The following is a 24933-nucleotide window of genomic DNA, read 5'->3' on the forward strand; positions in this document are numbered from 1 at the left end:
CTTACTTACACACACCACACCGCTTGGCGGAAACAAACAATGTCAGAAAGTTGTTGGTTTAGAATGTTGAGCAGTAAATTTGAAGCTAGGGTCTAGACGCCCTTCAGCTCTGGGAATGGGTGTGATATTACCTCGGTTGTCGATGACAAGACAATGACGAGGAGGCACATGCTGCCAGATGGCTGGAATCATTGCTGTGATGGAAATTTCGGCCCGTTTTTGTTGATGATTTACGTACGTACATATTCTTACGGTGAAGATAAAAGTTGGGTGGTTGTGGCTGGGGCCAAGAGAGAGGCACGTTCGTATGAAGAAGGACATGGGAAGCCACAAGATATATTTGAGTAAGAACTCGCTTGTTACTAACGAATGGGGATGGTGGCAAGCCACAAATGATAGGGGAGGGAGGGAATGGAAAACTTCGGCTTGGTGACGTCGCTGGGTTGGAACAGTCGAAGAAAGAGACGAGGTGAAGATTGTACCAAGACATCCAAATCTTCCGCAGAGAGGCGGATTGAGATTGAGAGCTGGAATATGGGATGGCCTCGTTCACATGCGGTCATCTTCTTGGTCTGGCAACTCAAAAATGTTTACGGCGGGCTAGATCGTCTCTGCTGACTTGAACATCCAGCCACGTGATGACAGAAGAACAGCTGAGATGATCGACATGGCCACATACGGCATCAATCTCTTTTATGGTTGAGACTCCGAATCGATTCGGGCGTAAGACGGACAGGATGTCTCTGTCAGGTGAGGCAGCTAACGGTAAGCATTCATATGGCGCGGCCGTTCGTCCTTCCGGACTCCTCGTCGGCTCTTCTGGACGACACGGACGACTGAGCAGATCAATCCCAATAGACACGGCATACTTTCTATCATTTGATAGTCAGTTCTTGTTTCGATGGCCGCCCTTCCAGAGGTCAACTTGTTTCAGCGGTGATCGCGGTTGACACTCGAGACATCCCCTAATCAAGCTTACAATCCCAAGAACACCATCTAACTGACCATACCAACACTTTATGCCGCAGGAAGATCACCTGCCTTCTCTGTACCAAGCACTATAAAGCTCCGAGTCTCCTCTATTCAAGCCAGCTTCTAAGAAGACACGCAGACTCCTAAAGCAAGTCTAACTTGCCACCTACACCTCGAGCACGATAACAACCTCACTCTATAACACCAATCTAAGAACGAGCACACGAGACCTCTGAAGATACCCAACCTTCCTTCCCTCACGGTCTCCAACCTGCAGACTTCACTATCTCTCAGATCAGACGGTGAAGGCAACACGCACTCACCAGCCAGCAAGGCTACACAAGCTCCAAGTCAGACCCAAACCATCACATACGACCATACCTTCAAGAAAACTCGGCATCCCGTCCGCTCTGCCCTAGATAAGCTTGAAAGGGCCAGATCAGTACTCAGGTGGGTGACCACTGGGGAATCCCTGGTGTTGTATGTTTTTGCTTGTGCCCACTTTTTGCTTGGATTGTTGATGTTTTGACTGTGTGTTTGAAAAGTTGCAAGAGTGTCTTCAAAGGGAGATGTTATTGAGTTCCATTGGGCATCAAGCAAGAGAAGTATCGAAAGTGCATCACATACGCGCTCTTTATGTGTGTTCATGCTCATGCTGGTTGGGCTTTTCTCTCTCAAGCTGAACATCAACCATTTCCCGCCAGCTTCCTTTTCTCCCTGATGCCTCCTCTCAAGCAGTCCAGCAGAATAATGGAAAACCTTGAATCATAAAATTTCACTCTCAAAACATAAACTCTCTTCAATGGTCTTTCCTTCTTAGCCTCCCCTGAAGGACCCACATTCATTCCCACAAAAAACTTAACCACGAAATATTCTCAACAACTACACACCCATGATAAATACCTCAACTTTGCCACTAAAACAACATCAAGACACATGGTTGAAATAGCCACTTGCCCGGCTAGCTCAATCGGTAGAGCGTGAGACTCTTAAGGAGTACTCCGAAATCTCAAGGTTGTGGGTTCGACCCCCACGTCGGGCTCAATTCCCGTCTAACGACACTGCCATGTATTTTTTTTCCCCTCCTAAGAATCTTTTTTTGTTTTTTGGTATCTTGGACAATGGGTATACACTCTTCCTGAATTATGTTGGTTGAGCCCTCCTTTGTTGAGAGCCATGATTGTTCCATACTTGCCTTACCAGGTATTCGTGATTGACATCTGGTATACAATACATAACCATATACATCACCACATCCATCCCTTCCTCTCTTGATATCCCATTCCCCCCCTACCACCTCCTCATTCTTCCCAACCTTTCCACCTTCCCTCCCATCCCTCCCCTCACCTCATAACCCCCTCAACAACCACCTCCCACTCCCCCCTATCCACCCTCGCCCCAAAATGCGGACACCTCACCACCCTCCTACCCCCCAACTCCCCCTTCAACCTCTCGACCCGTCCCATCACCCTCCCAACCCCATATTTCGCCAAAATCTCAAACCAAGCCTGCACAGGCGTGATCTCGGCCCTGTCCTCGCCTTCTTTTTCCAACACTTTTGAGAGCCGGTACAAATTTTTTAGTGTGAGGGCTGAGTTTTCCCATTCTAGGGACTCGGTTCCCGATGGTGATGGTTTGAGATTGATGCCACTTCCCGGGAAAAGCTGGGTGCGTTTGGCGGCTGTGAAAATTGATGACGGGGCGGAGGACAGGGCGAGGGATGTTGCGGTGAGGGAGTGCCCTTGGGAGGAGTGGAATGGGGGGGTGGTGACTGGGGACGAGGTGGAAGGGGAGAAGTGGGAGGGGTGGAAATGGGTTCTGCAGGTGTGTTCTAGTCTGTTTCGAGAGACAAAAAGTCAGTAGTGGTTCAAGAGAAAAAGGCGGGGGGAGAAGACCAACGCGAGGATAAAGTTGATGGCGGTTTGGATTTGGGGTGGAGTCATGTAGGGTAGCTCGGGTGGGTGGTCGGGGGTGTTGGTGATGGGGTTTTTGGTTGGGGTAGTGATCGAGGAAGAGGAAGCAGGGGCGAAAGTTGCTGTTGTCGGTGGTGTGGGTAGGATGCTAGAGTTGGGGATGGCGGTTGCTGCTGTGGTGGCTTTCGTCACTGCTTCAAACCCTGGGGATGATAACCCGCTAACCATGTAACACGGCGCGCCTAGCACCTCGTCGTAGCCCAGCTGCAGCGTCATTGTGAAGTCCATTTCTTCAGACATATACCACGGCCCTGCTACCCCTTGCTGCTGTTGCGGCGGCGCTGGCTGTGGACCTGGGAATGACACCCCGTTCCTCAACCTCAACTCGGCCTTCATCCCCTCATTCTCCACCCTCAACACCTTCCTCTCCTTGTCCACGTCCTCAATCTGCTTCCTTATCTTGGCCACCTCTTGCTCAAGCTCCTTGACATAGTTGGCTTTGCGTTGGCGGTGCTGGATCTGCGCTCGCCTGACTTGGGCGCGGCGGTGGGCGGCTTTTGATTCGGGGACTCCAGAGCCACCGTTTCCTTGGTTGTCTGATGATTGTTCTAGGGATGAGGAGCAAAAGTTAGGGGGCTGGTACAGTTGTAGGTAGATCATAATGGTGGTGTGGTGGTGTGGTAGTGTAGGTGGTGATGAAGGGGACAGGCAAAGTCAGAGACACCTTAGGTAAGGTGGTAGGAATGAGAAAGATTGAACAAAACCACTACACTGTGCAACTACCGTGTATAGATCGGAGTTGGGAAAACATGGTAGGGTATAAGATGATCGATGATCACCCCCCCTAGAAAAACCCCCAGCCATCAAGGTCCTTCAGACCGCCTACCAAAAGACAAGACAATGACAAATCTTTCCTCCCCAAATCCGAACCCGACAGCAACCCTTCCCCGCAACATTTATATTGAGCCGCATCGCATGACAGGTGTGTAGTGACAAATACTTCTGACCTTAAACAAAACAGCACTTGCTGTGGTAGTATTCATGTACGTAGGGGTTGTCAGGGAATCATCCCACAGAAACAAAAGAGAATGGCAACTTACCACGACCGCTACCAACAGCCGACCCCCCCGCTTCTACAAACTTCACCTCCTTGTTCTTCCTCCCCTGCCCCAAAGCTAATTCCTTCCCTTTTTTCCAAAACGAAACGAACGATGGTCTGTGGGTGTTGTTGTTGTTGGCGGTGGTGGTGTTATCGTCTTGTAGGGGGTGTTGATCTGTCATTGTTGTTGGCTGCCCTAGGTACTCTCCCCGAACCAGCCAGCCAGCTGTTTTGATCAATCAACCCAGAATAGAATGTATTGCCATTAAAGTCTCCCAATTCTCAAGCCCACATCCGTCCCAACAGGTGGTATTGATGTAGCGTTGAAGGATGCAACCATACCTTATACTGAGTTGGTCAAAGATGAATGCACCACCATAAATAGATAGGTATGCTCTGTTCTATACGAACCAAACCTCAGATTCTCAAACTTCAGAAAGATGCAGCCATCTTCCACCAAGTAAAAAATAAACATAAAACACTACATGTAACACAGCCCCCAATCCTCAGGTACGGTCTGTGGCCTTGTAGAGTTGGAAAATAAACTGGCCTCCTCGCCCCAGACCAACATATCTCTTGGTTTATTGTAACACGTCGATCAACGCCATCCCGATTAGCCGTAGTCTACCCAAGGCTGATTTGGTGAGCATGTGGTCCAATCAGCTACGCCGCTCACCTCTCCCAAGAACTGAGCAATCCCTCCAAGTAGAACAATGTCATCATTCTACGTACGGATATTCTAGCTGTACCCTCCTCACAACAACAACAACAACTACTACAACAACAAGGCAACTCAACAAGCTCTGTTCACTCCAACTACAGTTCGCTCCATGATGACCGAAAACAACAGTCTATCACCAAACAAGAAAAGGAAAAAAGACAACAAAAACATACAATATCAATAACGCCGCTTCCGATGCTAATCCCCATAATACGCCCCATACCTCCCTTCCGAAAAAAAAGAGCAATAGCCCCCCACCATATCCCATATCGAAAAAGACTACTTTGGTGCACAAAAGCACCCTCCCCAACGCCAGGTCCATGCATACCACCGCTTCACATCTCCCCTCTTAATCCGCCCTCTCATCATCAGTAGCCGTATCCTCCTCAAACAACTCCTCCCTATCCTCCAACTCCTCCTCACCCATCTCACTCTCCTCCTCACTCCCCTCCTCATCACTATCCTCCTCCTCTTCATCCTCATCAGTAGCCTCCCCCCCCGGCTTCCTCAACACACTAATCGGCGACCAAGTAACATAGTTATTCTCCAGATCTAACCACCTTCTCGCGATAGGCAGCTGAAACGGATCAAACGGGAAACAAGCCTCCAAATGCGTCCACTTCTCATTATCAAACTCAAACCCCGTGTCCCTCAGCGCGCCGCCTTGGGCATAACTCCCAGTGTAAAACTGCGAGAGGTGGATGCTCTTGTTTTTTTCGATTTGGGGGTAGATGTACATCAGCCCAAGGTGGTGAGAAAGTTGGGCGAATTCTTCGACGATGACGGGGGAGCAGCATTTGAGGGGCTGGTAGGGGGGTTTAGCTATACTGAGCTGATACTGGGTGGGTAAGAACAAGAAACTTACATTGAGCTTGCTGGCAATATTGGCGTGCATTCTTTTTTTGAGATCTGGCATCCAGGGCAGATCTTGTCCGAGGAATGACGCCGGATCGTCCCAGTCAACGTTGTCTGGGAGTGCACCCTGGTCGAGGAGATCTCTCCACCGGAAGCAAAAGATGTAGAGCAGCCCTTGGAAAGAGGCGCTGAGAAATTGTTAGCCTAGGAGAAAGAAATCAAGGTCTGCAGAGAGAACCTACTAGTATAATGAGTACCGCCGCACGTCCGGACCACGACAGTGCCTGTGCGTCTCCCGATAGTAGTCAATGTAGTCCAAAAGACAAGACACAATCAGCTGCACAGTGTGGCTCTGAACTCTGGCACCACGAGCAGTAAAGCTTGCGAGATACGCTGCCGCAGCCTGTTTGATGACTGGCGCCTCGGTGGAGGAGAATCTGCACAAGATCAGCATACCGCCAACAAACAATAGCCAACAACCCTAGACTTACGCAACAGAGAGTAGCAGGCCAAGAAACATCTCCATGAGTTGATCAGACTTCATGGCAAACTTGAACAGCAAGTACTGCGTATGGCGGGATTTGAGATGCTGAAGCGTAAACGGTCAGCACTCAATCACTGGATTGTCAGGTCACGAAGCCGGCAGAGTGTAGACATACCGGCAGAATGACATTCTTGAAATCGCTCAAAAGATTCTCGAAACACGCCACAGCCTCGTCGCTGTCCGGTTTCTCAAAGATGGGATCGTAGATGGAAAACACAAGGTCCATGATCGCATCTAGTGTCTCCAGCTTGTTCTTGATTTTTATCACCCGCTTTGTCTCCTCGGGCAGATCATCGTCATCGCTCATTACCGACTCGTCGTCGCTTTCGTCATCCTCCTGGTCATCCTTGGCATCAGTCTGGATTGATCGCATTACCGCCCTCGTGGTATCATCTTCATCGTTTTCGAGATCGAGTGTCATCTCCACATCAAGCTTCACCAGCTGCGCGAGGATGAGCTCCATGATATCTCGTTCCAGATCGGGGCGGGAGGTCTTGAGTCGCAGAAGATGATCGATGTACGACATGTGGACCGCCTTAGGCTCATCCGTGTAGGGAAACTTGGAGGTAACAAGCTTGATAATCATCTTGGACCCCGCCGGAAACAGATCCAGCAAGTACTTGATTCCAACATGCAGCCGCTTCTTCCTCGTCTCCAAGTCAACAGGCGGGAATCCAGGCACAGCCGAGGGACTCTTCGTCTCGAGGAACTTTTCAACAACCATCCTGAGAATCTCGGCGAAAAACGACGCTTGCACCGACGAAAGCGCAGCCAGCAGCTGAATATAGGCCTTGGCGAAGTTCTCGTCCCTATCCAGCCAAGAGCACCGAAGAACACTTCGAACAAGACCCGTGCATGAACGCCCAAGCATCGGTACATAGCCAGTCAAGGCGACCACGTAACCCAACAGCTCCTGGTGCCTCGGGTCCTCCTCATCCTCGTCGGGACTGCTGTTCCTGTTGCTCGGCGCAAACAGGTCCTTGAGGTTGTCGTAGTCTTGTTCGTCACCGCGGGCCTTGCCCTCGAGGGCCTGTCTGACCTCACGCTTGGCGTCTTCAAAGCTCTTGCCGCTGATCTCCCTAACCATATTCAAGTTCTCATTGAAAACGACCGTCTTCTTCTGCCTTTTCATAGGGTGCTCCTCCTCATCGGCTCCATCTGAATCGTCGGCGCGGGATCGTGTGCCCAGTACGGATGCTGTTGGTTTTCTCAGGATCGGCTTGATTGGCGACGAAGCCACAGTTGGCGCATAGGCCAGGCGCGAGAGGGGGGTATTGGTCGTCATTTTGTGAGAGAGGTCAAGGTCTCTTTTCGAATAACCGGTCGACGACACCGGGTTTGAGAAGGTAGGTGCTGTTCGGAGGAAGGTTGGTTCGGGGAGGCGAACCGGACAAGATCAAATTGATCGTGGTCAAGAGCGCGTTAACCTTTTGCGTGGCGTGGGGAGTTACCAGAGGGTTGCCGAATCAGCATAGTTGTCGCCTCGTCCCTATTTTGAAAAGAGACAAAAATGAAGCTGTGATCTCTGCCAGCCAGCAGTGTCTAGGATGTCGGTTGCTGGGTTGCCTGGTCGCTGGCGATTCCTCAGCTTTTCTGCCACCTCAAACTCCACCTTGTTGCTGGAAAAGTTGAAAAAGGCTGGTTGAACTTTTTGCGGTTGAAGGGTCTTCCCCGCTAGTGGCACGTGCGCGGTGGATGCTGTGGGGCCCAATCAGGAAGGCGGTCAGTCTTGGAGCAACCACCCTTGACCGAGTGACAACACTCGCCGAGCATTATATGGGAGCACTGGAAGGTGAGAGAAGGTGAGGACGACAAGTGAATAATTGATAATATCATTCACTTCGAGCTTAGTCAACTTTACAAAATCAATTACAACTGAATCAACCCATCCAAATCAACAAACCAGAACGGCCTACAGCAGTGTCAACGTCAAGGGGAATCTAACTGCTGCCCACAAAAGCACAAAACGCAAGACCTGTCCTTGTTTTCCCAAACCCTTACCATCCCGCCAAAACCAACTTTGTCCTCATGTACCTTTCGGCCAGGGCTCAGATGTCGGCTGTCTTTTGCAGAACACCAAACCAACTCCTCCCAACCGAGTGTAGATACTCATACAGATAGAAAGAAGAAAAGCATTGGGCACAGGTCCCAGAAATCAAGGGATTAATACTCCCCAGGTGCACCGTTGTGACCTGGCTGAGCTCCGTAGATGTTGTAGCCTTGAGCATCAGCGCCCTCTGGCTGGCCTCCGAGATCACCACCGGCAAAGCCGCCGCCAGGATTCGACTGGCCTGGCGCACCATAACCCTGGCTGTTTGGTCTGTTTTGTTGGCCGTCGCGGTTTGATGTCGACTGCTGCTGTGGTTGAAGAAAGACACGGTAAGTAACGGCTCACACTGCAATCAAGTGGCTCTCGAGCAGGAAACCCACCTCTCTGTACTTGGACAAGTAAATCTTGAGTGCTTCGGCGTAGTTCTCAAACCCAAGAGACGTCATGGCAAACAGAATATCCTCGCCGTTCACCGTCTTCCTTTTCTCTTGGTGGCATTTTTCCGAAGCTGTGTGTGATAGGTCAGTTCCAACTGAACTGAACCACATCCTCATGTATGTCTCATGGACCGGTGGCAGGCTTACCCTCGCTTGTGATGAACGAGATGAACTCGCTAACGCACTCTTGCATGCACTCCTTCGCCTCCTTGGCTATTTTGGCATTCTCGGGGAGCGCATTCTTCATGATGCGGGCGACTGGCGCAAAGTTTCGTATGTTAGCATCGTATATATCAGCCTTGTCCGTCTTGGACGACGACGAGGAGGCGCGAGGCGCTTCGGGCGACTCGGGCGGCGAATCGCTAGACATATAGCCGTCGGGGGGGAGGAGGGACGGCTGTCTCTGATAGGCAGGGCAGAAGCGACGCCAGTCAAGGAGGGGATCCTGTCGCCATGCAAGCGTGCGAAGCTTGAATGGGAGAGGTCCACGACAAGCGCAACATGCGAATCATGGCGAAGGGGGGGAGGGGAAGCAGCAGAGAAGCTCAGAGAAGCAGCTTCGAAGGAAATATTGACTTACCATTGGCTATGGGTAACCATCTGTCTTGCTCTTTAACATCAAACTCATAGGCGTGGCCGCTCGAGAGTGGGTCCTGAGGGTCGTTCATTTGTGCTTCGTCCTCGGGTGACGGTGCACCATGTTCAACGTCCTTTGAATTGGATTGGGGGGAGTCGGACATATTTGGCTACCTGCAGCGGCTGCTGACTTCTTGTAAATTCCTTGGACTGCCAGCTCGCACAGGTGGAATAGAGGAAGGTGATGTGTCGTTGGACACGTTGCAGGGTGGTAAGGCAAGAGACCCTCTCGGCTTGCGGCTTAACCTGCAACAGACTTGCGTCAAGCGGTACCTCTCCGCGCGTCACCCCAGGCCAGGCTTACTTCCTACAGGTTTTCCCTGCCCGATCTTCAGGCTGTAACGGAAGCCTGGGAGGCGGGGGGGCGCTGTCGAGACGGTGGTGGGGTGGAGGCAAAGGAGCAGGACGGGGGAAGGGGGGCAAAGAGGGGGTGAGGCGGGGGGGCTATGACCAGATGACAGCCGGCAACAGGAGCCCGGGATGATACTGAGAGCAAGCCCGAGAGAAGGGAAAACGGCGTCGGCCGGAGACGGCGGCAGACGGACACAAGGATGGGATAGGTTTTCCTGGCGGGTCCTACCAAGAAACGGCCCTCTCTCCTCTAGCGCAAGTCGCAGTTGGATGGAGCCTTCTGCACAGGAAGCTGCCGTGATGTAGGCAGAGTGCTAGTCTTTCCGTGTGGCCGGGTTTGACTACAGATGTTCCCCGTGGTGGTGGTGCGCGCAGGCAGTGTCTCTCTGTGCTATGTGCTATGGAGTCGCGGTTACACCAAACGGCGATGCGATGGCAGTGGTTGGCTGCTGCGGTGTCGGCACCGGACAGGATAGATTGTTGCGTGCCTCGTGGGATGAGTGCTTCTGCAGAGTCGCGTTAGAAAGCGGTGCGTGCCCGGGGGGGAGAGGAGGAGAGGAGAGGAGAGGAGGAGAGGAGAGGAGAGGAGAGTGGATGGACGAGGGCGAAGGCTTCGGTGACGGGACGCGATGCGCTGCACTGCGCTGCGATGCCATGCCATGCCATGCGAACACGGGGTACGGATAGATACGTACCCAAGGTTACGCCGTGATACTTGCTGCTGTCTACTAATTAACCGGGGCTGTTTGCAACTAGCTCGGGGCGCAGTGGTTTCCTAATGGTGGTGTCTGAGTTGGCTGTAGGGTCGAGAAGTCTTCGCCTTGGGTACGGTGATGCATGGAAAACTGGATGCAAGAGGGCTGCAGCACGCGTGGGGTTCGGTTGTGGGAGGAACAACCTGAAGGTCGGGTGAAAAGAGGGAATGTGGAATGCGGGTGAGGCGGGTCCTCCAAGCGAGAGCCACCCCGGTCAGCCCCAACACCCCCAGCACCATGACAACAAGCTCCATCGCCAAGAAGCCGCCACTATCAACCACACGTCTGCCAAACGCCCGCCCGCAGCAACAAGTACCGGCTCTCTACTCTCTGTTGTTGATAGAGATACAGAATACTAATCTCTCTGCAATATGCTCGTGTTCGGTCCGCGGGATGTAGGGATTCAATACGACCTATGTACTGCAGCAAGCAAGCAAGCAAGCAAGCAAGCAAGCAATAGTCCTGCCGCAACACATACTTGTTGCTGCTGCTCCATTTCCCACTTTCCCAGCCCGTCAAGAGCGGTGAAAATCAGTAGTGTAGTCCATGTGCTCATCCTGGAGCTGATGGGACCCAGGCCGCATAGTTCCTTGGTTTTCCCAATCCCATCACAAATACACTCACATCTCTCGGTCAAAGATCTGTAACATGCGGTCATGCCGTGGGTTCTACTGTCGCCAAGGGTTCTCTTGACGCAGGGTGGGTTGGAAGATCAGGGTGTGGTGTACGCTCCCAGCTCTTGATTCGACAATGGCTGTTGTCACAGGTAAACACCCAGGTAGGAACGGAACGGGGGGGACGACGGGAGCCTGATGGGGCCGAGATGGCGGCTTTGGGCCGAAAGGCTGGGTTGACGTTGTGAGACTGCGAATGACTGGCCTGTATTTCTCCGGCCGTCCTGGAAGCAACACCGGAATCCTCAGCGAGGCTGGGAACTTCATTAGTGGTCCAAAATGAATGGTATGTGAGCCAATAACAGTCCAGAGTTTCAATTGGCGCATATCATTGGAAGGAAATGTTTTGTTTTAGAACTGTGAGTATCCTTATTGGCCAGCACAAGAGATGACAAGCCGTGACATGATTAATCTCGAGGGGGGGCTGGGTGGACTGACAATCACCACCGCAACATAGAAAACGCTGGTGTGTCAGATCATACTTCCGTTTCGAAGGATGACGGCCACACCTGCTCTAGACAGACAAGTTTAAGCAGGTTTGGGCATGGCTGTGTGAATATTGACATATATGCTGGCCCACCCAGGTCGAGTAGTTGAGCCCCACACCATCAACGCTGATGCCAATCCCATCGCAGCCCAACCGTTTCTCAAGGCTCCCCGCAGCGCCGGTTGGGCAGCCCAAACCCACCCCCGCCACGGGGCTGCAGTCCCGAGAGCAAAGGCATTTGTACAACTCATCACCACACCCTCCGGGAACATGAAGTTTGATGTTTAGGGTGTCATCAAGCTGTGGTCATATTGCTTTTTTTTTTTTTTTGGATCAATATGATCTCACAAGGCTCTTGAGGTGTCTTGCCAGAGGGGCGACCTCAGGAGCTTGCCATTGCGTGCCGTGTCGTCAAGCCCTTCATCCATCGAGGACTCCAGATGACATGGCAGGTTCCTGGTGTTTATACGACTACACGGTAGTCCTGTCCTCATCACTTGAGTGACTCATGACTGTACCACTTGGACGTTGTTCTTTTTCTGTTAGGAGGTTAGCGAGAGTGATCATATGAGACTTCACTGAATTCACATACCTTCCACTTCTCCAGCTCATCTTGTTTGGCCTTGTACTGCTTGACCAAGTCGTCCAATACCTTCTTCAACCCCTCCGCGTTTGTTTGCAGCGCAGGGATCACATCCTTGACAGTCCGTTCCACCAGCACTCCGTTGATCATGCGAAAGCACTTGCGATCCTCTGGGAGTGGTTGCAAAGTTTCGAGAACAAGTCTATATTCAGGGTGTTGGGTATTAGTGACTAAGCGGTGAGGACATCGTTTGAAGCGGTGTAGTGATGTAATGCAGGTCCTGAAATAGATCGCCAGAGAAAAAGTTCTCACTTGTGTTCTTCAGCTTCTTGCTCGACATCACCGATTTTCTGCGCAATTTGCTGCAGGGTGTTCTTGTAAGTGCTGTATTGAACTTGGAGGTCTGGCAGGAGTTGAGTCAGTTGCCATTCTTAGCTTATGGTAGATTCAAGGCCTAAACTTGCCTTGTTGCCTCTTGGCTGGAGCTGCTTGTGTTGCCATGATGAAGTCGGGATCTGAATATCACAGCTTCGGAGCCAAAGTTTTTGATATTGGATGCGGTTGAGAAGTCGAGACGGGTGATTGGGAGATCGACTGCCCTATGAGATCCGTGCAATTGATCCTGGAGCCTGGGCCCGCTTGAACTCCAAGGCAGATCCACTGACAAATGGCCCGAGCTTTCAAACCTTGAATGGATATACAAAGACATCCAGAAATCGACGCTGGCTTCTCAACTACATCGTACAAGCACACTTCATTGGCGCAAACGAAGGACTATTACAGCACAAACAACAGTCACAATGCATCCTCTTCTGCATACCAAAGACAACGTCGGTAGGTTCTCCTGATCTAGCGTCATTTTCCATCTTGGCTGAAGTGTCTTTCCCTCGCAGCGTGCAAAGACTTGATGATCGCACTCGAACAATGCCATATGCGGGGCTTCCTTTGGAAATCCATGGGCATGTGCAATGACGCCAAGGAGGAGCTCTCTGCCTGCCTGAGGGCAGAACGGTGGAAGACTCAGAGTTTCAACCGAAGTGGCGTTGCCGACAAAAAGGACAAGATTCGGCAAGCCTGGAAGGACGTTGACGAAAACTCATAAACTCTACAGCAAATCGACCCTCGAACCCAATGACAGTCACAGGCTCCCGACCGCCGATTTGAAAACAAGAACTGCGGCATCCACCAGCCCCAGCTCCGGAGGGAACACATCGCATCACAAGCGTTAGAGATACGGACCATTGTGCGATACGAACAACACTTGCGGTCTGTATAACATGGCTATAGAAGGACACTCTCCATACAAGAAATTGGGTTGTACATAAGGTTATTCTTGTTATTTTTGGCACGCCTTTCCGACTACCCCTTTTCAACCCCCTTTTTATAAAGTGCGACGGAACGCGTCACCGAAAGTAATCAAGCCGTATGTCGCAAAGAGCGACAACATGACGGGAACAGGCTTCCGGAGTCTGATCGCACGAGGAATCGAAGCGCCGCCGAGGACTACGGAAGCTAGGAGAGCGAGCTCCAAGCCCAAGGGCTGGCCATTCTGGAGGCGGTAACCACCAAGACCATCTGGGCGTTACGGCGTCAGCAACCGGTTGCCTTGCCAGGCTGAAGAAACAATCAACTTACACAAAAGACCGACAGCAGTGCCCGCGGCAACGCTAGGGACAGATTTCGTCTTGACGTATCCGATGGTGCCGCCGACAGCTGTCAAAGCCGAGAGAACGTAGGCGGGAAACTCGAGACCCTACCGACCCAGTCAACAAATGCGCAAGGCCGCTGATTATTCCACACTATCTCCGTACCATCTTTTGTGAGTTTTGGATGATGTATTTGTTGTGACTGGTGCTGTGTCGTTTGTTTTTTGTGTCGCTATTCAGAAGGCTTCGGAACTCTTGGGAAGTCCGCCGCATCCATGGAAGCTGTCCAGAGTTGACGGAACGAGCCGAGGCCATAGAGGTGGGGCGCTTCAAGCTTCCATTTCGTCATGCTGAAAGGGACTTGTTTTCCGCTTGGGTCTACGTTACAGCCGAGGTAACCCTTAACAATTATTGAAATCTCGAAACCAAGAACGGTGCTTTATTCTGCTCTGCGATCAATTCTGAAGTTCGAACATCAAGATTAATTCCCCTCTGTCTACTCTTCTTTCTGAGTTATTCTATATCAGACCGATGCATAGCCCGTCAGTTTCCCAAAACGGAAGAGGGTGCGAACAAGACATCTACAAGCACCCCACAAAGACAGAAATCTTTTTCCGAACCACCATTGGCTAAACTTGAATACTACTTCCGCATACAAACTCCAACAAATCATCCTAATAGGTCCGCTGGCGTAATGGCAGCGCGTCTGACTACGATTCCATCAGTTAATCAGGAGGTTCCAGGTTCGACCCCTGGGCGGATCGATTTTTGTGGTTTTTAATCTTTCACAACCAAATCACTCTATCGACAGACTTATTCACCCTTGAATTTCATTTTGCCAGTCGAGAACACAGCTTGGACTACTACGCTGGTGGATGAATTGTACCTCACATGTTTCAGAGAAGAAAAGTAAAAATGGGGGTGGTAGTAGTAAAGTAGAATAGCTAACTGCCTAAAATCATCTTGCTCGTTATATTCTTAATTGTTTCTCGTTTCTTGCCTGTTGGCGTCATCGACATTTCTTTCCTCCCTAGCTATATATCATCCCCTCCTTCCACCCACCTCCCTCACCCTATCCTCATCCTACACCAAGAAGATTTCCAAGCAAGTCAACACACCTATACCTCCACATACATCATCTGTTCAAAGCACACAGACATTCATGCACCAACACACACACCAAAGAACATTTTCTACTAGCCAAAAAATCGTGTTTGTGAGGGGAGGTATCACATGCAACAAAACAAAACAATGAAACACAAGTAACAAGCAAGCCAATATGAGGAAGCAAAACTAAAAGCGCACGCAACAAAACCAAACACAGAAAAATGGAAGTACATAAAAAAACAAAAAAGACATGAAACCCCCGATTCCAGAAAACCCCTTTCAACCCCTTTCAAAAATAAAAAATGTGCCCCAATGTTACCCAAAACCATGAGATACCGAAAGCCCAAAACCACACACACATACCTACTCAGCCCCCACATCACCCCCCACATCACACCCCCCCCCCTTCCTCCCTTGGCCCTTTGGTTGCTTTTTTCCCCTTCAGAAATACCTCATGCTCGCCCTGAAAGACAATAGCTAGAGTATACCGCTCTTTGCTCCTCAAAAAAAATCGATGGAAAAAGTGCCTCAAAACATATGGAAAATGAAACCCCCAGAATCCAAACCCATCAAAAAACACTACTTCTGCCCCCTAGGCGCAGTAGTGCTATGATGGTGAATATTCGGCTCCGACAGACTAGTACTCGACCTCCCAACCCCTCCCTTCAAGGGGTCCTCCGCATCAGCAGTGACAATGCTCGGGCTCTCCAGTCCCGCCGTCAGCGCCTCCGAGGCCGTCATCCCCCTCGTTGCCGCCAGGCTCGGCCTCACATGAGAAGCAGCCGAGATCGCCGCCGCCGCCGCAGCGCCCGCGTTGCTGCTGGCATTCTGCTGGTACGCATTCAGCGCGGCATTGTCCCTCCGACCCCCCGTCACCGCGTCCGCCGCCCTGGCGAGCTCCCGCTCTCTGTTCTTCTCCAGGAGCTGGCCGCCGAGCGTGGCGCACTTGAGGATGGTCTGGATGAGGTGGTTTTGCTGGAGGGGCTTGGAGAGGTACTCGTCCATCTGGGCCTGGATGCACTTTTCTCTGTCGCCCATCATGGCGTGCGCCGTCAGGGCGATGATGGGGGTGCGCTGGCTGCCTAGGCTGCGCTCGTACTCGCGGATCTTGGATGTGGCTTCGAATCCACCCTGTTGTAAATCGTTAGCTAGAGTCTTCACAAACGTTGCGAGTTGAAAAGGGGCGACATACCATGATAGGCATCTGAACATCCATCAAGATGACATCAAACTTCTTTCTCTTGACAGCCTCAACAGCTTCCTCGCCGTTCCCAACCACGGTAACCACATGATGGTACTTCTCCAGGATCTTGACCGCAAGCCTCTGGTTGACCGTGTTGTCTTCCGCCAACAGAATCTCGAACGAGCGGGTGTTATCCGCCAGCGAGGGTGTCGCGCGGTTTTCCAAGGCAGGCACCATGCCGTTGCCGAGATCAATCAGCTGGCATGGCGTGGTCATGTACGACGTGATGCCCAGATCAAGGCAGGACTTGAGCGAAACGTGAACCACAGGGGCCAAGAGCACAATGGGCAGGTACTTGAAGTCGTCGACCGCTCTCAACCTGCGAGCGTCCTCGATCGAGTCAACAATGATGACATCGTATGGCGAATTTTGCTGAGTCCGAGCCTTCTCCAGCGCGGGGCTCTTCTCCGAGTCGACAACGATAGGCACGAGGCTCAGCTCCTTGAGCATCCTGACAATCTCGGATCCGTGACCGGTCCTGCCCTTGTCGATAAACAGTACCTGGTGGCCCTTGTAGGGGGTAAGTTGCTTCGCAATGAGCGAAACATCATTGTTGGCGAGACGGACGACGCACGTGAAGTAGAACTTGCTGCCCTTGCCGTACTCGCTCTTGACCCACACGTCGCCGCCCATCAGGTTGACCAGTCTCTTGGAAATGGAGAGACCCAATCCGGTACCGCCAAACTTGCGTGTCATGGAGCCGTCGGCCTGCTGGAACGTGTCGAAAATGAGATCAAGCTTGTCCGCCGGAATACCTATTCCCGTATCGGACACGATGAACTCAATGGCGTACTCATAGGGCGCACACTGGACGTGAGACGCCTTCTGAATGGTCAAGCTGACTTCGCCATGCTCGGTGAACTTGATGGCGTTGCCCACCAGGTTCAGAATGATCTGGCGCAACCTGAACGAGTCACCCACCACGTGGTCTGGCACCGAGTTATTGACTCGGTACGTGAGATCTAGGAACTTCTCGTTTGCCTTAACAGCGAGAGTCTTGAGCGCATTGAAGACAGTTCCACGCAGCGTGTAGGGAATTTCCTCGATAACCATTCTCCTAGCTTCAATCTTGGACAGATCCAAGATGTCATCGATGATGGTCAACAGGCTGTTGGCCAGCGAGTTGACAATGTTGAGCATCTCCCTTTGGTACTGAGTGAGGTCGGTATCGAGAGTGAGCTGTGTCATACCGATGATGCCGTTCATTGGGGTCCGTATCTCGTGGGACATGTTGGCAAGGAATTCGGATTTGGTCTTGTTGGCCAACTCGGCTGCTTCTCTGGCCTGCGTGTTCCTCTGGATACTGTCTCTCAAGTTGTACACCATCTGGTTAATCTTCTTCTTGAGCTCGTCCATTTCACCGGACGCTTCGACTTCAACAAGCTTGGTGAAATCCCCGTCCGTTGCGGCATTGGTAATGTCACCAAATGCTCGTACTTGAGCCGTCTGTTTGGGCCAGTCAGCAGGAATTTTCACCAAAACGGCATATTTGATAACGTACCAAGTTGTTGGCCATGGTGTTGACGTCGGTAGTAATTTCCTTCCATCTTCCCTTCAGGCCAGCAACATCGGCCTGTCCACCCATGATACCGTCGACACCGACGTCCTTGGCGACCCTTTGCACTTCGTTACAGAATATCGAAAGCCGGTCAACCATGTTGTTAATGGTTTCCTTCAGAATAAGTATCTCACCCTTGGCTTCGACGTCGATCTTCCGGCTCATGTCTCCATTGGCAATGGCTTGTGTGACAGTTGAAATCCCTCTGACCTACATCGGTTGTCAGCATGAAGTAGCCAGTTGAAAAAGGAGTCGGGGACATACCTGTGATGTAAGGTTTCTGGCCATGGTGTTTACGTTTTCAGTGAGGTCTTTCCATTTGCCCTCTACGTTGTCGACCTGAGCCTGACCGCCGAGTGTACCATCCGTGCCGACCTCTCTGGCCACCTTGCTGACCTCAAACGCGAATGTTCCTAAGCGGTCCACCATGGTGTTGATGGTGTTCTTCAAATCCAAAATTTCACCCTGCACCTCGACCCCAATCTTCTTGGTAAGGTCACCCCGAGCGACGGCCGTAGTGACCTTTGCTATTTCTCGCACCTGCGTTGTTAAATTCATAGCCATACCGTTGACGTTTTCCGTAAGATCTCTCCAAGTGCCCTGGACATCATGTACCGTTGCTTGTCCGCCGAGTCGCCCTTCAGTTCCGACTTCCCTGGCAATCTTGGTAACTTCCCGTGCGAATTGTTGGAGCTGGTCCACCATAGAGTTGATCGTTTTCTTCAGTTCAAAGATTTCTCCGCGGCACTCAGCCTGCACCTTTTGCGTCAAATCACCCTTTGCGACAGCCGTAGTAACCTTGATGATATCTCGCACTTGTGTAGTCAGATTGTTGGCCATGGCATTCACGTTGACAGTCAGTTCGTTCCACATGCCCTGTACCCCTTCGACATCAGCCTGGCCGCCCAGGATACCTTCGGTTCCGACGTCTCTGGCGACGCGTGTGACTTCAGAGGCAAAAGTCCGAAGTTGGTCTACCATGGTGTTGATCGTTTGTTGCAGCTGTAGAATTTCTCCCTTGGCGGGGCGTTCAATTTTCTTGGTGAGATCACCATGGGCTACGGCAGTGGTAACAGAGGCGATTTCACGCACTATTATGCGAAGTGTTAGCGCTGCCGAGTCGATGCTTTACCTGCATGATAGGGGGGATTCATACCTTGATCAGTGAGGTTTTGAGCCATGACGTTCACTAGCAAAGAGTCAGTATGTCTGAGCGCTTATCAGAAACATGCATTACCGTGCCAGCAAACATACCGTTATCAGTAAGTTCTTTCCAAGTTCCATCAACACCCTCGATTTGAGCCTGGCCACCGAGGATACCCTCGGTACCGACTTCACGGGCGACACGAGACACTTCGCTGGAGAAGACTTGCAGTTGATCCATCATGGTGTTGATGGTACGCTTGAAAGTGGTAATTTCGGGGTCCATTTCAACACTGTTCATCCGCACCTTCTTGGAAAGATCACCGCGGGCGACAGCCGTCACGATTTCACCAATCTCACGCAGGGCCTTTTGGAAGGCCTCGTTGGCCTTTTGATGCTTCCATAGCTCGCGTTCCAGAGTAGCGACCCTTTCCTGCTCGATAATGGCAAGGGCCCTCTCCTGGAGCTGCTTCTGCTCGAGAAGCTGGGCATTTACGCCATCCAGCTCCTGGCGCTGGCTGTCGAGAAGCTTGGACTGATCGTCAACATGCTCCCTCAAACCTTCGAGAGCCTCGTCGAGGAGCTCATCTCGTGGTAGCGGAGCAGCATATCCAGAATTCCCAGCCCTTGCTCTTTCGTCCGACAGAGAGAGATGGCCATTTCCGTCAGGGGTGTCGGGAAGCAGGCTCGAGGTGGTCGTATTGGCACGGGCCTGAAGATGCTGGACACGGAGAACCAGCGCAGCAAGTTCGAGCTCGAGTTCGAGCTTTTCAGAAGTATCAGCGCCAGGAATGTTGAAGCGGGTGTTGACGCGGAGATTCAAGAGAGGCGGCGTGGTCGGATCGGTCGCGAGACTTTTCAGAATAGCAGTCACAGCTGCTAGCGATGATTCGCCACTCATGGTTGCGGCACAGAGGGCCGTTTAGACCCAGCAGCCGTGATATTGTCTCTGATGGGCGATGCCAGCGGTGTGAGAGACAGAGAGGTAAACGGTACAAAACGGGGGTAGCGACGGCGGGGTGATGGCGGTTAAAATGATTTGGGTCGCGGGGAACGACTTATCGAGGTGGTCGGCGGCGTAGGTGCAACTCATGCGGGGAATACTGAATTGGCGGCGAGTCCAGATGCAGTATGTGGATTACACGATCCTTTGAGCGATGGGAATGCGACGGGCGACGATGGGATGACAGGCGACAGGCGACAGGCGACAGGCGGATTGCAAGACGCACAGAGGCTCGGATGGTGTGGCCGAGTTGCGCAGATGTCGTCGTCGGGTAACGGCACCAGAGTGTCGGGGAAGGCAAAAAAAGGGTCTTGCAAAAAGTTGAGTTGGACTGTAGTCGTCCAAATGGGCCGAAACCGCCGTGCGTAGGGTCTAGGCGAAGCGGAGACGCGGGTGTATTGTGAGGTGAGCTTTGTTCAGCCCCTCGTCGTCCGGTTGGACTTGTGCGGCCTGGTGAAAGGGTGAGGCAGCAGCAAAGGACTCGGGCGTCTTTGAGGGTGGGAGTGGGAACAGGGAGGAGGAGACGTGAAGAGAGGAGGAGGATTGAGAAAATGGGGTAGTCTGGGGGGCCGGTCGGGTCGCCGAGGAGGGCAAGGGATCGACGCTTCCCTGTCAATTCCCTGCACAATCGCCCTTTTTTTTAGTGGCAGTACGAAGAGTGGCAGATAATACGGCGATAGATAGTGGTAGGGTGGTGGGCGAGCCGTTGTGCCGTTGTCTTGTCTCGAACAGAAGAGCTGAATGTTGAATGGATGGCTTCTCTACACCGACATGTCTTTCAGGTGGTGTCTGTCTACAGCAAGCACACTACAAGTACCTAGGGACCTAATGGATCCCGCCGTTCAAATCAAGAAATAGGTCCTAGCCACCTGTCAGACAGTAGCCTGGGCGGGCAGCTAAAAGAGACTGCTGCTCTGGCCTCGTCCTGACTCGGGACACGCCCAATCTGCCCACCTACTCACCCACTCTTCCCGAACTGTCGGTTCGCGTTGCTGTGCACTAACAACCGTAGCGGCCCGACATTTACAACGTTCCCGTTTCTTCAGGCGTCGCCAGTTTTGGGGTTTATCTGAACTATCTGATCTATCTGATGTCTCCGTGACGCCTCCCTACCCCCCCCTTCTGTCTTGGTGGTGCAGGCGGTGCTTGTCCAAAGAGAGGTGAGTGCTCCGTTGCTAGAGACATGCAGCTGTGCCGTGTGAGCTTCCCCGCTCGGGGGTTGCAGATGGTGCGCGGTAGGGCCTCAGGCAACATGCATTTTCTCTGAGTGCCTGATGGGAAAGCGCGAAAGCTCGAGCGACCTTTTTTTTCGCCTGATGAGTTCTCGCTTGCTTCGGACGCCACTGCGGGGCTCCAGACACAGGCGTGTCTCGCTGTGGCTCTATCTTTTGGGCGCTTCAAGCCTGTGTCTTCTTCGCCCACATCGTCACACGGAAATGCAGCGTTCCAAATGAAGGCCGGCACATGGTTCTCATGCTTCAGAGCTCATTGGTTTGACGCTTGATGGTCCGTGAGAGTCTCACATCTCCATCCTAGCATCACTGCGGCGATATCCCACACCATCCATTACTCAATTCCGAATATTATCCGTCGTTTCGTTTCGCATTGAAAAAACATTCCCATACCTATTCCAGCAACCAAGCAGCTTTCCCAGGCAATCTGATCGACAGGGTCGACCGACAGCTTCCCACCATGTACGGGGCAAGCCGTCCGTGGCCGCCAAAACCCCCGATCCTGAAAGGATTTGCATGCTCCTAGCGATCTCCTCCTGGTGAGTCTATCTTCTTTTACTTCCTCAAGCTGATGCTTCAAGTCAAAGTCAATATCTTCAGGGCAGCATTCGAAGCGAGTGTTCGCCAACCCCGCGGCCGCACTGACCAGTTATCTTCAGCCACTGACGTCATGGGGCACATGGGGAGTTTGCCTGAGGCGCATTGCCATCCCATTCTTATGTCTCCTTGCTAGACCCTTACCGCCAACCCTGACAACAAAAATCCCAAAAAACGAAAGGTAAAAGAGCCACATGGCTCAAGCAACGTCAATGGCTTTGTGGCCCCTATACTGACAGCTGAGATCGCACTGTTATTTGTTGAAAAACGCTTGCCAAGCAGCATGTCCATGGTCCATGGCACACATAACACTGTCTCATTCTTTGCTTGGTAAGTCCACATATCACCTGATGCCCACAGCTGTTGAGACCTGAAAGTCCTGAAAAGGTGAAACAAAAGCTCCTTGGAGAATCCCAAGCATGTCTGTCGGATGAACCAGCCGATCGGCAAGGGGCTGACATCCCGTCAAGCCCATTATACTGTCGTTCTCTCACCGCAGCTGGAATCCGTCCCTGGACCAGGCAGTTCTTTGCTCGTATAGGGGTTAACCAGACGAATCACGGCCATATCCGATATCCCTTCTACCAAAACCTCTGGCACGTGATCAAAACATCACAGGGAATGTCCTCTGGATCTGATCAACCGTTCCGGGGTGTTGACAGCGGTGGAGGACGGCCAATGGCGGCACCCATATTCCACTTAGCAAGCGGAAGGGAAAAGGATTGACCGTCTGGTGCGTTTTATATCTCTGATGAAGGGCCATGAACGACCACACAGTAGCTCTGTTCGATACCCCACGTGGGGTCCGACATGGCTCGGGTGTCCACAGACAACGGAGGAGAAGTTCCCTACGTGCATTGATCTGCACATGGAGTAACCGACGAACGAAAATGGCAATGCAAACCGCCCGCTCACCACCGGCTTTTGTAAAAATGTTTGACATGAATTCAGGAGGCAGCCGGGTCTACATCCATACGTGGACCGGGGCCGGGAGCCGGGATTATTGTGGAAGACAAGGCCGGATCCATGAACCGGCGGTGGCAACCGCCAAGTCGGGTGGTCGGACAGCCGGCACCTCCAGGGAACTGAGAGACATTCTTTGTGTCTGGCCTTTTTTTTGTTCTCAGACCGAGACTTCCCGAGACAACTCTTTCGAGGTCTGGATTGCTTGTGGCAGGATGGGATCTTACATGCAGGGATTGGTAGGAAGGAGGGGGGTTATCAGACTTCTAAGGCCACTCAGGTATCCAGTTGCAAGCGACTACTCCAAGGAACCGTTACTATCACCAGACCCAAGACCCAAAATATCGCCTTTGTCTGTCATACATGCGGTAACATTTCAACACAAGCAGGACTGTAAAACACACCTAGAGGTGCGGCCCGTAAACTGATGAAGACCTCCACTACCAAGAACACGCGGGCGGCCAGCATCACAATTAGCATGGTGATACCGAATATGAAAGGAGTGATGAGAAGGGGCATAACCGCCTGGCCCAACACTGCGACTTCATCATCCGAGTCGTAATGCTCTGGTTCGTCGCACTAGCTCCTTCCAAAGACACATGAATTCACACCGAGAATCAGCCAAGAAAAAGCGGCTGCAAAGAGTGTGGCCAATATCAGAGCTGGTCCAATAGTTACGATAATAATGGAGGACACCTTCCAGATAACGGCCTTTTGAACAGTGGGAAATTCGAAGTTCCAAGCCGAAAGATGGACACCGCCGTAGGCCACAGGTAGGACGAGAGAGCTAAATACTGCTAACTTGTGATGATAGACATAGGCCAGGGCTTCGAGGAGGAGATCGAAGGGGTTTTTGTGTACGAGTTTGTGCTGAAAGTCAGAATATTTCCATGGTTTCTATAGAAAAGCGAGTCTGTTTCTTTGGCCACTTTGTGGATAGTTTTCATGGCGTTTCAGTCTTTGACTTCGTAGGAGCCTTGGAGGTCAAGGGGTTTCTGATCACAGATAAGCAATCTGAGTACAGCTACAAGGACTACACGGGCAGCCAATAATGGTACCTTCGTCATGGGGTCGAAGATGGCTTACATTAAACCAAAAGGCATACATCAAAATTGCACAAACCACATGTACCATAATGTGCAACTCCAACAGACTGAGTGGTAAGCCATATACCTTGCGCGCAGCACACTCAATAATCACCCAACTAACTTGGATAACAACCAGCGATTTCTTGAAGAAGTCCGCCTTGCTCTGATGCATTATGAAGGACCTTGGCAGCATCAGTGCTTTGACATCTTGATCTGCTACCTCCTTTGCAAGATGGGCAGAGATGATACATGTGCGCATTTTGTGCCCTTCATATATATCACTTTCTTGATGCCTCACGGCGAGCCCACCCATCGTTACGAAGAAGTCATATTGCATATCGAAAACACACTATATTTGGTGTCAGCCTAGCTACCAACAATGGTGTAACATCCGAGGAGGGTTATGTATCAAATGCACATTCCAGACTCACATGGTCGGTTATGTATGCTTAGTCTTCGGAGTGAGCATCTGCTGTACTGCCAGTGTCCTTTCTTGTAGTCATCATCTTCTCATCGCACTTTTCACATGGTGTCGGGTTGTGCCATGGGAACACGGCTGGTAAGCTTGAAACGGGGTCTTGGTAGCTCCTGCCTGGAAACTGGATGTCTGCAACAGTCGAAGTGTCGAAACTGACCGTTTCAGCTGTGATTATACCACCCAAGGTATCTGTTGTGGCATCATCACCGAGCTTTGTTTTGTCCTTTTGTTCCTCTTCTTTCTCGCGCAAATGTTTCAACAGTGCTCTTGCTTCGAAGAATTGAGAACAGGCTACGGTGGTAAGGTATGCATGTGCAAAAGTTATTATTTGGAAGTAGTTTTTGACGGATGGGAGATTCACTGATATTTTGAAAGCAAAGCCTGTTTTCTTGCGTGTCTCTCTCCTCAAGCCTACAGCTCAGCCCGCCGTACAGCCTCACCTTGTATGCTGCCTATGGCGACGTGGGGCCTATATCCGGTTCCCGGCATTCAATAGGCTGGCCGTCAAAATGTCTATTCAGGCCTCAGCATAGGTCGCCTGATATGCCGCGTAGTTCTCAAGTAAAAGTGCACTGCTGGTTTTTTTTTTTTTTGGAGGTATTCAACTTCTCAATCAGCACGCTGGCATCGGCCCATACCCGCTCGGCCTTGGATTTCATACCCCATCCTTGAATAGTTTCGGCTGGCTGCAGGTAGGAAAGCCCCTTTCCCAGCACCAAGGCTCGTCTGTGCACATGTCTCGATTTACGTGATACCGCAACGTGAGGGGTTGGGATGCACCACATGCGGTGATACAGA

At 51.7% G+C, this 24933-nt stretch overlaps 10 protein-coding genes and 2 non-coding genes across 12 annotated transcripts; 3 read left to right on the forward strand and 9 right to left on the reverse strand.

Annotated features, from left to right (window-relative positions):
• Positions 1 to 1927: 1927 nt before the first annotated feature.
• Positions 1928 to 2014, forward strand: QC761_0008000. Its single transcript has one exon. It is a non-coding gene; the product is annotated as a tRNA-Lys (tRNA).
• A 301-nt stretch (positions 2015 to 2315) lies between these two features.
• QC761_107308 (uncharacterized protein) lies at positions 2316 to 4554 on the reverse strand (the record flags this gene model as incomplete). Its single annotated transcript, XM_062874004.1, has 3 exons — positions 3986 to 4554; positions 2872 to 3493; positions 2316 to 2808 (listed from the first exon to the last, which is right to left on the reverse strand). The coding sequence occupies exons 1-3, from the start codon at positions 4164 to 4166 to the stop codon at positions 2316 to 2318; spliced, it is 1296 nt and encodes a 431-aa protein (XP_062737105.1). The 5' UTR covers positions 4167 to 4554.
• A 129-nt stretch (positions 4555 to 4683) lies between these two features.
• RRN3 (DNA independent RNA polymerase I transcription factor) lies at positions 4684 to 7814 on the reverse strand. The gene is made up of 5 exons (XM_062874005.1): positions 6220 to 7814; positions 6052 to 6149; positions 5803 to 5997; positions 5571 to 5748; positions 4684 to 5510 (listed from the first exon to the last, which is right to left on the reverse strand). Exons 1-5 carry the CDS (start codon positions 7387 to 7389, stop codon positions 5055 to 5057), a joined length of 2097 nt encoding a protein of 698 aa, XP_062737106.1. The 5' UTR covers positions 7390 to 7814; the 3' UTR covers positions 4684 to 5054.
• A 93-nt stretch (positions 7815 to 7907) lies between these two features.
• On the reverse strand, positions 7908 to 8961 carry HAP3_1 (transcriptional activator hap3; the record flags this gene model as incomplete). The annotated part of the gene is made up of 3 exons (XM_062871874.1): positions 7908 to 8462; positions 8535 to 8662; positions 8739 to 8961. The coding sequence occupies 3 exons, from the start codon at positions 8959 to 8961 to the stop codon at positions 8268 to 8270; spliced, it is 546 nt and encodes a 181-aa protein (XP_062737107.1). The 3' UTR covers positions 7908 to 8267.
• Positions 8962 to 9022: 61 nt separating this feature from the next.
• Positions 9023 to 9331, reverse strand: HAP3_2 (transcriptional activator hap3; the record flags this gene model as incomplete). Its single annotated transcript, XM_062871875.1, has 2 exons — positions 9023 to 9060; positions 9172 to 9331. 2 exons carry the CDS (start codon positions 9329 to 9331, stop codon positions 9023 to 9025), a joined length of 198 nt encoding a protein of 65 aa, XP_062737108.1.
• Positions 9332 to 9976: 645 nt separating this feature from the next.
• QC761_0008050 (uncharacterized protein) lies at positions 9977 to 10587 on the reverse strand (the record flags this gene model as incomplete). The annotated part of the gene is made up of 2 exons (XM_062871876.1): positions 9977 to 10084; positions 10477 to 10587. 2 exons carry the CDS (start codon positions 10585 to 10587, stop codon positions 9977 to 9979), a joined length of 219 nt encoding a protein of 72 aa, XP_062737109.1.
• Positions 10588 to 11754: 1167 nt separating this feature from the next.
• QC761_107340 (uncharacterized protein) lies at positions 11755 to 13932 on the forward strand. Its single transcript, XM_062874007.1, has 2 exons — positions 11755 to 12911; positions 12971 to 13932. Exons 1-2 carry the CDS (start codon positions 12878 to 12880, stop codon positions 13177 to 13179), a joined length of 243 nt encoding a protein of 80 aa, XP_062737110.1. The 5' UTR covers positions 11755 to 12877; the 3' UTR covers positions 13180 to 13932.
• Positions 11861 to 12417, reverse strand: GIM4 (Cochaperone prefoldin complex subunit; the record flags this gene model as incomplete). The annotated part of the gene is made up of 3 exons (XM_062874006.1): positions 11861 to 12033; positions 12087 to 12247; positions 12390 to 12417. 3 exons carry the CDS (start codon positions 12415 to 12417, stop codon positions 12001 to 12003), a joined length of 222 nt encoding a protein of 73 aa, XP_062737111.1. The 3' UTR covers positions 11861 to 12000.
• Positions 13459 to 14214, reverse strand: QC761_107345 (uncharacterized protein; the record flags this gene model as incomplete). The annotated part of the gene is made up of 3 exons (XM_062874008.1): positions 13889 to 14214; positions 13713 to 13830; positions 13459 to 13652 (listed from the first exon to the last, which is right to left on the reverse strand). The coding sequence occupies exons 1-3, from the start codon at positions 14036 to 14038 to the stop codon at positions 13459 to 13461; spliced, it is 462 nt and encodes a 153-aa protein (XP_062737112.1). The 5' UTR covers positions 14039 to 14214.
• A 189-nt stretch (positions 14215 to 14403) lies between these two features.
• On the forward strand, positions 14404 to 14487 carry QC761_0008090. The gene has a single exon. It is a non-coding gene; the product is annotated as a tRNA-Arg (tRNA).
• A 152-nt stretch (positions 14488 to 14639) lies between these two features.
• Positions 14640 to 20577, reverse strand: NIK1 (histidine kinase osmosensor). Its single transcript, XM_062874009.1, has 6 exons — positions 18886 to 20577; positions 18788 to 18820; positions 17896 to 18722; positions 17575 to 17841; positions 16023 to 17519; positions 14640 to 15961 (listed from the first exon to the last, which is right to left on the reverse strand). Exons 1-6 carry the CDS (start codon positions 19673 to 19675, stop codon positions 15410 to 15412), a joined length of 3966 nt encoding a protein of 1321 aa, XP_062737113.1. The 5' UTR covers positions 19676 to 20577; the 3' UTR covers positions 14640 to 15409.
• A 2349-nt stretch (positions 20578 to 22926) lies between these two features.
• QC761_107355 (uncharacterized protein) lies at positions 22927 to 24722 on the reverse strand (the record flags this gene model as incomplete). The annotated part of the gene is made up of 3 exons (XM_062874010.1): positions 23656 to 24722; positions 23179 to 23466; positions 22927 to 23148 (listed from the first exon to the last, which is right to left on the reverse strand). The coding sequence occupies exons 1-3, from the start codon at positions 23992 to 23994 to the stop codon at positions 22927 to 22929; spliced, it is 849 nt and encodes a 282-aa protein (XP_062737114.1). The 5' UTR covers positions 23995 to 24722.
• Positions 24723 to 24933: the final 211 nt, after the last annotated feature.

The sequence above is a fragment of the Podospora bellae-mahoneyi genome (assembly GCF_035222275.1).
Source record: "Podospora bellae-mahoneyi strain CBS 112042 chromosome 1 map unlocalized CBS112042p_1, whole genome shotgun sequence".
NCBI lineage: Eukaryota > Fungi > Ascomycota > Sordariomycetes > Sordariales > Podosporaceae > Podospora > Podospora bellae-mahoneyi.

Coding starts and splice junctions, on each gene's coding strand:
- RRN3 (XM_062874005.1), bottom strand. CDS start 7,389: ATGACGACCAATACCCCCCTCTCGCGCCTGGCCTATGCGCCAACTGTG. Junction 6,150..6,219: donor TCAAGAATGTCATTCTGCCG/GTATGTCTACAC, acceptor TTTACGCTTCAG/CATCTCAAATCCCGCCATAC. Junction 5,749..5,802: donor CGGCGGTACTCATTATACTA/GTAGGTTCTCTC, acceptor ACAATTTCTCAG/CGCCTCTTTCCAAGGGCTGC.
- QC761_107340 (XM_062874007.1), top strand. CDS start 12,878: ATGCATCCTCTTCTGCATACCAAAGACAACGTCG. Junction 12,912..12,970: donor GCATACCAAAGACAACGTCG/GTAGGTTCTCCT, acceptor TTTCCCTCGCAG/CGTGCAAAGACTTGATGATC.
- NIK1 (XM_062874009.1), bottom strand. CDS start 19,675: ATGAGTGGCGAATCATCGCTAGCAGCTGTGACTGCTATTCTGAAAAGT. Junction 18,821..18,885: donor GAAAGAACTTACTGATAACG/GTATGTTTGCTG, acceptor ACTCTTTGCTAG/TGAACGTCATGGCTCAAAAC. Junction 17,520..17,574: donor ACACCATGGCCAACAACTTG/GTACGTTATCAA, acceptor TGGCCCAAACAG/ACGGCTCAAGTACGAGCATT.